This window comes from Carcharodon carcharias, chromosome 20, assembly GCF_017639515.1.
Source record: "Carcharodon carcharias isolate sCarCar2 chromosome 20, sCarCar2.pri, whole genome shotgun sequence".
In the NCBI taxonomy this organism is placed as follows: domain Eukaryota; kingdom Metazoa; phylum Chordata; class Chondrichthyes; order Lamniformes; family Lamnidae; genus Carcharodon; species Carcharodon carcharias.
The window spans coordinates 5,936,382-5,949,448 of NC_054486.1; the positions used below are offsets into that span (position 1 = coordinate 5,936,382).

At 39.1% G+C, this 13,067-nt stretch overlaps 1 protein-coding gene across 3 annotated transcripts in view; it reads left to right on the top strand.

Annotated features, from left to right (window-relative positions):
- LOC121292767 (RNA-binding protein Nova-1) overlaps positions 1-13,067 on the top strand; it is a 284,122-nt gene that overhangs the window by 182,858 nt on the left and 88,197 nt on the right. For all 3 annotated transcript variants that reach the window (XM_041215134.1, XM_041215132.1, XM_041215133.1), the window contains exons 3-4: positions 1,713-1,879; positions 11,239-11,310. In XM_041215134.1, the coding sequence (XP_041071068.1) occupies positions 1,713-1,879; positions 11,239-11,310 (239 nt within the window). The remainder of the gene's footprint in view (positions 1-1,712; positions 1,880-11,238; positions 11,311-13,067) is intronic.

Consider the following 13,067-nt stretch of genomic DNA (forward strand, 5'->3'; position numbering starts at 1 on the left):
AATTTGAGCCTCTTGTTACTGTCTTATTATTGAGTGGAAATAATCCATCACTATCTGCTTTGCTGGAAGCAGTCACTGCTTAATCTTCCCGATTCTAGGAAAAGAAGCCCCAACTTCTGAAATCTGCCTTCAAACTGTCACCCCTCGCCCTTGGTAACAGCCTAGTAAATCTGTATTGTACCTTTTCCTTCTATAACGAATTGCCCAAAGTATACATGGGGGAGAGTTCCCCCCCCCACCCCCCGTTCGGGGGGATGTGTGTGGGGGCGGATGCAGACCCAATCGGCGCCCCCGATCAGGTCCGCACCGCCATTTTACATGGGCGGGCAAATAAGGCCCGCCCAGCGTGACATGCACCCTGAGTCAGGGCCTGTTCGCTTCCGTGCATGCGCGCAAAGTAGAGCAGAAATCTCCCTGAGGCATAGAGCTGCATCAGGGAGATTAGTTTAAGTTTTACAAACTTAAATAAAGAAAAGAAAAATGTTTAACACACGTCCCCTCATGTGACAGTGTCACATGAGCTGGGACATGTCAATGAACATTAATGAAAACATCTATTTAATTTCCAAACCCTTCATGAAACCTCGTCCCGCCGAACTGAAAATCTAAATGATGCGCGGTGACATTGGGACGCCTGCCCGAATCACTGTGCATCATTTAACGCATCGGCCAGTGGGCCCTGCCCCTGCTCACCGACCAGAAAATTCTTCCCATGATGTTCCAACTGCAGCCAAAATAAGATCCGTGTAGAAGTGATAAAAGCAAAATACTGCAGATGCTGGAAATCTGAAACAAAAACAAAAATTGCTCAAAAAACTCAGCAGGTCTGACAGCATTTGCGGAGAGGAATACAGTTAACGTTTCGAGTCGGTATTATCTCTTTTTGGTTTTGTATTCCATCACTGTAGATGCAAAACCAAAGATTGTGTTGCCCTATTATTGGCTCACTGTACTTGTGTCACTGCCTTTTTAATGGCCTGTGTATCTGCTCTACTGCTCTATTCTATTCAAAATCTTTCAAAATCTCTATTGAATGGCAGAGCAGGCTTGATGGGCTGAATGGCCTACACTTTTTCATCACTTTGATGTTTTTTGTTTGACATTTTCTTATGATCTTATCATCTTTCCATTTAAGGTGTATTCCCTATCCTTCTTTGTCCAGGATTCATTGCTTCAATCTCTGTGCATTATGCTGCATCATCCATTTAGCCCATCTGTCCATTTAGCCTCTGTTCTCCTGCAGCCTTTCAGTTAGTCATATCTTTAACGTTGTTGACACATTTTGATATTGCTCTCTCAGTTACTCAGTCCAGCTCAGTTATAAATATGGTAAATATAATCCCCGATACAGAATCCTGTGGCGCATCATGTACCGCATTTTTCCAGACTGACAAACATGCCTTTATCCATCTCCTTTGCTTTCTGCCCTCCAAACACATTCCCCTTCATTCCAGTTGGCATCATCCTTGCATAAAGCTCTTATTTCGTACAAGGTACTACACACTTCTTGAAAATTCATATAAACCATAATCACTCTCTCTTTGTCCTCTCGGTTATTTTACAAAAGGCATTCAATAATTGTTCTTTTAACATATGTGTGTATATATCCTCAAAAGAATGACAGTGAGCAGATTTTCTTCAGTACACCTAGATAGCTTACCAGTCTTTGTCTTTTTCACTTTGATGTTTTTTGTTTGACATTTATTTTGCAGGAACAACAGAGCGCGTTTGCCTGATCCAGGGAACAGTAGAAGCTCTGAATGCAGTTCACAGCTTCATTGCAGAGAAGATACGAGAAATGCCTCAGAATGTGGCAAAGACAGAGCCTGTTAGCATCCTACAGCCTCAGACCACCGTGAACCCAGACCGTATCAAACAAGTAAGTTACTAATAGCATATAATTTAAGAGTGCCATTTTGAAGTAGTAGATAGTGCAGTTGGTGGTAGGGGAGGAGTATGGCAACAAGTCCACTTGTCAGGTGACCAGTAGAACTATGACAATGATAAAACTTCAGGCCAGTTCAAAGAGATTGCAGAATTAATATGGCAGTTATCAGTAAATTAACAGATGAGCCTTTTTTGGCTGCACAATATTTTGACAGGGTGATCAACTGATGACTATGACTCAGCCAGCTCCCACCACCATCCCAAAGCTGTGCTCATTAGTTATGCAAAATGAATGTTAATTTGGTTTCATGAAATGGAAAGAAAGCTAGGATATTTCAACCATGGGGTGAACAATTTTTGCCTACTTTTTTAATATGGCAATTTTTTGATTTATATTTAATTTATCTAAGCTTCAAGGTATAAGAATTGCATTGACCAAGCATTATTATTAAAGGAAGATTGTCTGCAATGTTTTTGTACAAATAAATATGGAGAAAAGAGATACATTTTTGTGTAAAAGAGGAAATATAGTTCCATGTAGCTTAGTTGTGCCTCTCACCTTGTCCAGGCATTGATAGCTAGGTAAACCATTACCGCTTCATGAAACAATTAAGTCAGGAGCACACTATTTACCTCAGCATCATTCTACAAGATGACTTCTAACTTTCCTGCTATCTCTGCAACTAGGACTAGATATTTTTTTCAGATTTGTGATTCCTTTTTAGTACAGTATTGGTTCAAAGGCAATCATCCCTTTTGAAAGTGATTCCTAACTGAAACTTTTTTTGTACTGAAGCATCATTCATTTCATGGTCTTGAATGTGCATGATATCCTTTGCAGCCTTTGATAATTGGTTCCTCTGTGAAATCAAGTTCTGCCTTTTTAAATTATCAATTGACATTTCTGAAGGAATTATTTTGAAGAACGCTGCAATGAATCAGATTTTCCCAAGTTAATTTGTGGAGCAGCACATGATGTAAATAATATCAGCCTGAAATTTTGAATGCATTCATTGTCTAAGCTCATTGCTTGAAGACAAAAGTAAATTACAGTTCTTAAATAGGAATGCTGATCGCCATTAAAGTTTCAGTACCCAGTGATTCATTTCAAAACTTTGTTTTAAGAAAAATTTACACACTCGATAATTACAAAAGAGCAACACAGCAGTGTGTGGGCTATAGTACAAGTTCAATGCCTTACGGATATGAGGCTACAGCACTCAATATAGTAGACTTCCAGTCTCATTTATACCATTGTGGAGAGCCAATGAAAATATCCAGGAGAGAGGTTTATCCTTAGTTGCTCTTACTGGAATAGTAGCAGTCTGGGATCAAGCTGCTTGCCTCCTCAGCTAGTTGCTATGTATACCTAATGTTGTAGTTTATATGTTGTAGAAGTATAGTGTTTAGTTTTAGAAATGGAATTTTAAATGTACGTTCAGTGGGAAAAATCCTAGTAGGCGTCTAGAGGCTGGCAAACTACATAGACCTAAGATAATTACAATTCAAAAGGTAACTTGTGTTTACCAGATCAGGTCACAGCTAAAAAGATGAGAGTCATAAAACAGGAGGTAGGCTTACTTAGCTTAAGAACTGGAGACATGATGTCTGCAGCTATTCCATTAGAGATATGAGTTATTCATGTGGTTTCCCAGAATTAAGGAAAGCTTCGGAATTAAAAGTTACCTAATTTGCATTTCTGCCGGGGAACAGGCCCATGTGTGTCACATTGCTATGGAGATGGTGGAGTTTGGTGAAATTCTTTGGAATGAATTTATCTGGCATAGCCAGCAGGCAGGATTGGTTGATGTTTGGAAAACAGCTAAGAGATTGTGTCAGCTGTGGGTCTTGTGTAGCTTGTAGCTCCTTGGAAGTTGAGGGATCAAGCCAGGTCTACGAGCTTGTTGTAGTTGAAGCTCTGGAAATTATCAGCTTGGTTGCAGTTTGGAACCATAGCAACGTGCTATTGGAAACCAAGGGTGTTTTCCGATGTTTGAAGTCACTGCGCAGGAGTCACAGGGAGGCCTGCATTTGAATCCAGAGTCTGAGGTAGACAAAGAAAAAGTAGGGGGATGCTTAGCCAAAACTAATGGAAGGACCCCCATGAAATTTTGTACTTTGGAGAAATGCTGGAAAACTGACGAGAAATCAGAGTGAATTCCAGAAAGCCATAATTTACCTTTGGGTTGGTCCCGGAGAAGAAGCGAATGAACCTTAAAGGTTTTGTTAGAGATGGGAACTCTTGGCGGGAAGTAAAAAGTAGAACTGAGTTTATTGCATAAGTCTTTAAGCTATAATGTTAAGCTGATAGAGTTTGCTTTGTTTAATTCTTTTTGATATACAATAAAGTCTGTTTTTGTTAAAGTTGTGAAATCTTGTGGCATAATTCTGTTGGTTAGTTGCTGGGTGTTCAAGTTTCTTCTTTAAATGTCAGTGGTCCCTAACAGGGTTATAACATTAGGAATATTCAAACATGGGGAACTGGCAAGAAGACTTAGAATTTCTCTGTAAAAAAAAACTTGAATAGTAAGTTGCAGGTCAAAAGCCACATGCGTTTTGGAGCCTTGTCTGTGTTACTTAATGTCAGTACAAGATCACAAATTGTTTATTAATAATCTTCTATCAGTGATTTCTCCCTGTCAGCCTTAAAACATGGAATATCTTTTGGCACCATTTGTGCTGTAATATGCCAATTCTCTGTCCTGTGATTTGTGCCTAACCAAGCAACTATCAGAAGCAATTTACAAAAGGTAAAAGTAAACTTGTGTTAAAACTTGTTCTTGAAGTGAAAATATTTACAGTCTCGTATTGGGAATTTTCCAACTTCTGTCAAAAGTCAGCCACATTTCACAATCATTTGACTGGAAGAAGAGATTACCTAAGAAAGTTAAGACATTATTTGTGATTTTGTATATATTTTAAGTATAAAAGTTCTGTGCATAGCAATCTTATTTGCAATGCACATTAACAAAAAATGGGGTTCTTTCAGAGGGAAGGTTTAAATAGATTGTAAAATATGCACAGTATAAGGAACGAACAGAGTGTATTGGAGTTGCAAATTCAACTTGGAGGGTAGGACATGATAGCCCTTACTGAGACATGGCTACCAAATAGTCAGTACTGGGGACTAAGCATGCCATAAAATCTATAGGAAAGATCGGGAAAATGGTAGAAGAGGACGAATAGCTTTAGTGATTAAGGAAGTAGTTACTACAGTGATTGAAAATGTAATCAGAGGTAAGCAAGCATTGAAGACATAGGCATTAGATAGAATTAAAAAACAGAAAAGGATTTAAGACAGTAGTGAGAGTTGTGTACAGGCCCTCTGGTAGCAGCTGTGAAGTGGTAGAATGTATAAATGCAGGGATTAGACAAGTATGTAACAAAGACAGTGTGATTTTAATTGGTGATTTTAACTTTCCTGTAGACTGGGATAAGCGGATTTTTAAAAATTTATTCACAGGATGTGGCCTTCACTGGCTAGGCCAGCATTTATTGACCATCCCTAGTTGCCCTTGAGAAGGTGATGGTGAGTTGCCTTCTTGAACTGCTGCAGTCCAAGTGGTGTAGGCACACCCACAGTGTTGTTAGGAAGGGAGTTCCAGGTTTAGACCCAGCGACAGTGAGGGAACGGCGATATATTTCCAAATCAGGATGGTGAGTGACTTGGAGGGGAACTTCCTAGTGGTGGTGTTCCCATCTATCTGCTGGTGGGATGAGAGCAGCAGATAGATGGGAACACCACCTACACCATCACCTGTACACACAGAAAGATGTTGAATTTTTCAGAATAGTTTTCTGCAATAGTATGACCTGGAACCAACAAGGAGGAATGCTATTTTAGATCTAGTGATGAGTAATGAGCCAGATTTGGTTCACAGCCTGACAGTGTGCCAACACTTATCTGATAGCTATCATAATATGGTCGAGTTCAGCATAATTTCTAAAAGGGAGAAATACAGAGCAGCTATTCAAGTTCTAGATTTAGGTAATGTTGACTTCAGTGCAACAAGACAGTCTACTGTGAACTGGGCAAATCTGTGCATTGGTAAAATGACAGAACATCAGTAGGAGATGTTCAATGAAGAATTAAATGTGATGCAGAACTAGTTTATAGTCCTAAGGGGAAAGAGTTATATTTGCCAAAAAAAGAGCCAAGGATAACTAAAACTAAAAGAATAGGCATACAAAAAAGCACAGATTCTGGCAGTTACAACCAGGAAGTTTGAAAAGAAACTTGCAAAGGATATCAAAATCATCAAAATGTTTTTATAATTATGATAGAAAAAAGTGGATGGTGAGGAGAAATGTGGGCCCTTGAACACTGATGAAGGTGATATTGTTGCTGAAACTAAGGAAATAGCAGGCATGTTGAATAATTATTTTCAGTATTTACAGTAGAAAGAGGATGTATTGTATGCCCAAGGAAACTAATATTGAATCAGTGATGGGGTTTCATCAAAATTATTGGGAGCAAAATAAAGTGAGGAAGAAAACAATGGCAATAAAAGAGTGACAAACTCCCAGAACCAGATGGTTTCCATCCCAGGGTTTTAAAGTAGTTGAGAACATTGGAGATACCCTACCTGTAATCTTCCAAAGTTCTCTCAGTTCAGAAACTGTTCCTTCAGATTTGGAAAATAGTGCTTGTCACCCTGAATTTAAGAAAGGTGAAAGAGGGAAATCAGGAAATTATACACCAATAGCATCTATTGTTGGAAAATTGCTACAGTCCATAATATAGGATAGAGTGACTGGACACCTTGAATCTTCAGTTGATCAAAGGAAATCTGTGGATTTGTATAGGATCGGTCATGTCTGACAAACCTGATAGACTTTTATAAAGAAATGACCAAAATAGAGGACAGCAGAATGTCTGTGCATGTTATTTATGTGAAATTCCAGGAGGCATTTGATAAAGTCCCTCATAAGAGGCTGTTAGTTAAAGTTGAAGTTCATGGAATCAAAGGCAAGTTAATGACCTGGTTAGGAAATTGACTGAGTGACAGGAGAACAAGAGTAGGGTTAATGACTTAGATGATGGGATAGAAAGCCAAATATCCAACTTTGCTCATGACACAAAGTTCGGCACCATTGTAAGCAGTGTGGATGAATGCATAAACTTTCAAAGAGATGCTAGTAGATTAAATGAATGGGCAAAACTGTGGCAAATGGATTTCAACAGAGGCAAATGTGAGGTCCTCCAGTTTGGACCTTAAAAGGGATAGGACAGATTACTTTTTAAATGTTGAAAACTAGATTTGGTGGAGGCCCAAACGTACTTAGGTTTCCCTGTAAATGCATCAAGAAAATGTAAGGAACAGGCACAGAAAATATCAATCAAAAAGGCTGGTAGAATGGTGCCCTTTGCATCTAGAGGACTAGAAAACAAGATGGTAGAATTTATACTACAACAGTACAAAGCCCTAGTTGGACCACATCTGTTCAACTATGTGCACCACACCTTAGGAAAGATGTATTAGCCTTGGGGGAAAAACAGTGAATGATATCTGGACGCCAAGGCTTAAATTACAAGTGAGATTATACAACCTAGGTGTATATTTCCTTGAATTAAGGTTATTGGGCGATTTGATCAGAGTTTTTAAGAGGGTAGATAGAGAAAAACTATTTCTGCTGGCTGGAAAGTCTAAGTCTAGGGGTCATAGTGTAAAAGTTAGAGAAAGACCTTTCAGCAGTGAAGCTAGAAAACATTTCTGCACAAAGAGTGATGGTAGTTTGGAACTCTCTTCCACACATTTGCAATTAATGGTAGGTCAATTATTAATTTTAAATCTGATAGATAGATGATAGTTAATAGACTTTTGTTAACCAACTGCCTTTGGGACATGGAGCAAAGCTGGGTATATAGGGTTAAGTCACAAATCAGCCAGGATCTCAGTAAAATGGCGAAGCAAGCTTGAGGGACCAATGATCTATTCCTGTTCCAAAAGAGAATGCAGTTACTTTTATACTGACGTGCCACCTCCCTCTTACTGATGACAGATTCATGGACCTAGGAATAGCTGAGTCCATTGGTTTGCTAACTCTGATTGAGTGTTTAATCATATGACATTTGCCCACAGTTTACAAATATTATTGCATTAATGTTCCAAAAGATGGTTCCCCTGTCATTAATTGTCTTTCCCATGGTTTGTGCTAGCAGTTGTATGTGCAAGATGTTTCCAGAACTGGGCAGCTGTCCGCAAGCAGCCAAAGGAAGTATGTAACTGCAAGGGCTCTACTTTTCACCCACACTGCTAGCAGCAGTGTCTATGAGCCTCATCCTTCATTTCCTGGATAGTCAAGAGAATTGCTACCAGTAGCTCTGTCTAAAAGACGCATATTTGTAGGAAGGATGTGACCCCTAAACAAGTTTTATAGCTCAGCCTCCCAAGCACGGTTGTGCATGGCGTATGGCTCTGCATTGAAGCTGGTGTCCACCGGAAGAGGTAAAACCAACAAATTCTGCACAAGGAAATTACATTTGCATTTGCAAGCAAAATCTCCAAGTTCATTGTTGATATAAAACAGGAGACAGGTCGAAGTAACTTGAATCAAGTATAGTATCCCACCAGGTAGTCTGTATCACTGCTGTTATCTTTAAATTTGGGACCCTGAGGGTATACTCCATATGCAAAGTGGGCAAATTGATTTCTACATGCTGACCTTTGGCAAAAAAAAGGAATCAACGTATTTATTACCTCCAACAGACCTTGGACCTCAGTCATTTTTTTTTTTGCTTTATGCAACCAAATGCGTAGCAGAGGGGAAATTTAAGTAACTATTTTCATACAATGTGAATTCAAAAGGAATTATGTGGGATGCCATCAATGCGAAGAGAAAATTAAACTTTGACCCTTTTTAAGTTGCCAAACTCCAATCCTGGTACCTTAGTATCTTTACAGCACCAATATTGTAAATAATGGCCAGAATTTTCAAGCCAGACCACCACCAACCACACACCCACCCCCCACCCCGCCCCCACCCCCCCCCGCCCCCGTGCGGCAGGTTCCCATACAGTGGGGCCAGCAAGCCACTGACATCTCCATTCACATTGTCAGGACTGGAAGGTCCCACTGGCTTGAGGGGCTGGAAAATTCCGGCCAATAAGTCAGAGTGTCCCGGTGGGAATGTCGAGGCCTTGTGATTGAAGAGCAGTCGGACTAGCGGGGAAGTAGGCACAAACCTCAGGTGCAAAGCCTTTCTTCTCTCCCAGATTGTTTGTAGCAGTGCCTGAGAGACTCACCTCCCACTCCAGGAGAGCCCCGGACAATTAGGAAGGGTTGGCGAACCATTTAAAATCTTCAGTGAAATGGTGCGTAGGCAAATGGGTAAAGGCACAGGTTGCAATCCAAAAGTTTGCACAAATGCCACCTTATAACAGCTGCTGCTGCCACCAAGCAGCTATTATTTGAGAAAGGTGCTGCTCGCACAGTTTAATTTGATAACTGAATCCTGTCTGCCCCATGCTGAATGTGCAGCATGCTAGCCCAGTAAAGCTCTGTCTCCTTCCCGTTGGAGCACATGCTTTGCCCGTCAACTCAGTTTCCAGTTTTCTCCAGGGTTGCTCACATCAGGTGCCTGAAAGATTAACCAGTCAATCCAGGAGGCGCCTGAACCATGTTTTCGTTTTGTTTTAGTTTTGAGTCAAAGTTTCCCATTTTAGTTGAGTGTTTATTCCTCATGTGAAATTTTGTGTCTATGTTGAAGTCTGCCTCTATGGTTTGAAATTTTTTGCTCTAATAACTATTTTTTCTTAATGCAAGGTAGATTTATGTCTTGCTTTGTTTTCCAAATTCTCTTCCTCTGATTTAAATTACGTTTCTCAACCTTGTCTTGTTCATCTTATTTCTTCTATTCTCTACATGTAAATGATGCTGAAATGGCTTCACTGCCTAAATGGGGCAAGAAAGAGGTCAGAGATGGATTGAGCCATTCATGCTGTGTGTGGTCATGTCTTTTTGCTACCTCTTTCACCCTCCCTCCTGTAAAACCAGACCCGTCAACAAAACAGCCTTAGCAGGTGAAACTCAGAATGCACAAAACCACTTTTTGAAGTGGGTCTGTATTATAAAAACCCTCTTGAGTATTAACGGAACATTTTTTTTACCCTCCGTATGAATACTTCACAAACCCCATTGCATATTTGGTGTTTGGCTATATCGAAGGCAAAGCTGCCTGATTAATAAGAATGTGCAAATCTTACATGTGGAAATGTTGACAGATGTGACATTTTACAATTTAAAATATATTCAGTATAGTGCAAGAGGGATTGAAAAAAGTTATTTTCCCATTACAGAGTTCACTAAATAGGATTTTTTTTTTGCAGACAGTCTTCCTTTAAGCTTTTTGAATAACATTTCGGCAATGCAAGAAAAACTTAGCAAAAGTGGCCAACAAAAAATGGTTTGAATGCAGATTTCTGAGAAAATCAGATATACTGATGTTGACATTTTTCCAAACTTAAAATGACTCTGAAATATATTTGTAATAAGGTACCAGACATAAATCCTGTTTTGAGTTTTAAATCCCAAAAATTATTCTGGAATACTGGTACGTTGATAATAAATTACTCTTTGACTTCGACTAATCTTTAAAGACTAGTTCAAGAATTTGAATATCTTCATTTGGCATGGCATACTGACTTACAATACAATATGATCATACCATGCATCAACGTATTTAACTTTAATGCAACTCTTTTTATTATGGAGTCAGGTTTACGGGTTATTTTACATATAATCAGTGTTAGACTCAGTACCGAGGAAAGTCTCTCCAGGCTCATACAACAGTCCTGGCAGAGATGATATCCTAAATTCCTTGAACTGTCAGCATAGTATATATGACATTTACTTAGTGTATAAATTGATAAAGCCTTTATTGTAATTATGACTCCAATTCAGAGGTAGATGCAGAAAATTAGTTTTACTGAAATGTGTACAGAGAAATGTTGTTCAAACTTAAAGAATTTGCTCAAAATTATTCATGATATTTCTTCGTGCTCAAAAAAGCTGTGTATTTGTTCTGTTCTGTTTTTGCTACAGTGGGTAGCAATAATTGAAAATTATTGAAAAATCCTTGACCTATTTAAACCTATTGAATCATCACATTGGCACCATAATTTAAAATATATTGACGAGAAACAGAATATTTCTCTAGACACCAGCTCTTCATCGTAAATCTCATCCATCCTTCATTGGCATGAGGTGGCTGTGGATAAATAATTATGGAAATAATGCCTAAAATATTAGCCAAAGTAAGCTACCTTGGACTGTTTGGAATTTATTGCATGGGATTGTTCAGTATAAGGCTTAAGGTTGGTGATTTCCTCCTGAATTGCTTTATTCCCAGACATTGCCATCTTCCCCAACTACCACCAAGTCCTCTCCATCTGACCCCATGACCACCACCAGAGCCAATCAGGTACAGTATCATCTACCATCTACACCATACTTTCACAGGTATAGAGAACATTGTGCAGCTACATTGCGAAGGAGACCTTTCCTGGACTTGAATATTTTGTAACAGGTACACTCGTTAATAACTAGCTTTAGAGTAGACAAGCGTGCTTATTCCACAGCAAAAATATGATGCTGTTTATTAAAGAACATCCTGAAATATTATGAACTTTCCTTTTATTTTAACTGATTAACTTTCTGGTGAGAACAGAAAATGTGTATTTGTCTTGTACTTTTTTGTTTCCAGCTTTCTCTTCACTAACCATTTTGCCTTTTGCCAGAAATAAGCCATCTGTGTGCTCAGCTGAATGTAACATGAAGATGACAATGCTAGTTATCTAAACTAGATTAGTTATTATTACCATTGTGTATCATGATGTCACTCCTGTGTCCTAGCTAACCATTTTGTAGATGACACAGTGGACACGTTCCAATGTGTTAATGATGAATTCATCAAATGTTTGGTATTGTTGTTCCGGAATGAGGTAAGACCAGATATAAGCTTTATTGACAATGCAACTTGTGTCCGCATGTGTGTGTGTCTGTGTACGTGTGTGTGTCTGTGTACGTGTGTGTCTCACTTCCAAAAATAAACCAGTGACTTAAAATTGGGAATCATTGTAGTCTCATAATTTATGGAGCTGATAAACCTGTATAGCAGTGTTTAGGGTGGATTTTATTTTTGGGACCTATGCTTCAATCAGTGTGGAACCAGCAGGAGCCCTCTCCCATAAAGCTATTGAGTACAAAGTGAAATGACATTGGCTGATCGCAGAGCAACTGAAAGATTTTATTTTGCAATGTGAAAATACCTTCATTCAGCATCATTTGATGCTTAATCCATGGCTTTGGTTGCTTAGATCTTTAAATGTGGTAGAGCACACAAAATGGAAATTCCACCCATGTACAGGAGAGGATTGCTTTGTTGAGGTAAAGAAAAAGGCCTTTAACAGAGCAATACAAGGCTGCATTATATCTGCTCAGTGCTGCACCGTACCTAAAGGTGTTTGAAACATTTAAAATTGAAAGATGTTCTGTATCCATTGGGTTCAAATTACACTTTGATATCTTCCATGGCCACCTCTCCCTGTCTCTAATATCTTCCAGCCCTACAAGCCTTCGACACCTCTGCACCCCTTCATTATGGCCTCTTGTGCAACCCCGATTTTAATCACTGCACCACCAGTGGCGGTGCCTTCAGCTCCTTAGGCCCTACGTTTTGGAGTTCCTTTCCTAAGCTTGTTTCCCCTCTGTCCATTATGACGTTCCTTAAAACATACTTTTTTGTCCAAACTTTTGGTCATCTGTCCAAATCTCTCCTCATATAGTTCAGTTAAAAATTGTGTTTGATGACACTCCTGTGAAGCACTTTGGGATTTTTACTATGTTTAAGATGCCGAATGAATACAATTTGTTGCCATAAAATCCAATCTAGTGCATGACCCTGATGGCATAATGTGTAAAAAGGTCCCTGGTTTTGTTTTCTTAAAAGCAGCATTAATCCTATTATTGTAGAACCTTCTGCAACAAAAGCAGTCATGGAAAATACTATCCAAGTACGTACAAACTGTCTAGCTACAGGACTTTTCTGCAATGTTTTATTTGCCTGCTGATTGCTAAATTACCTGTTTCTGAAGATGAATGCTTTTAACAATATAGAAATGGCCATAATGTTTGCTGTTAATGTCCATTATCAAAAGTTAAAAAATAAGAAAGTTACAG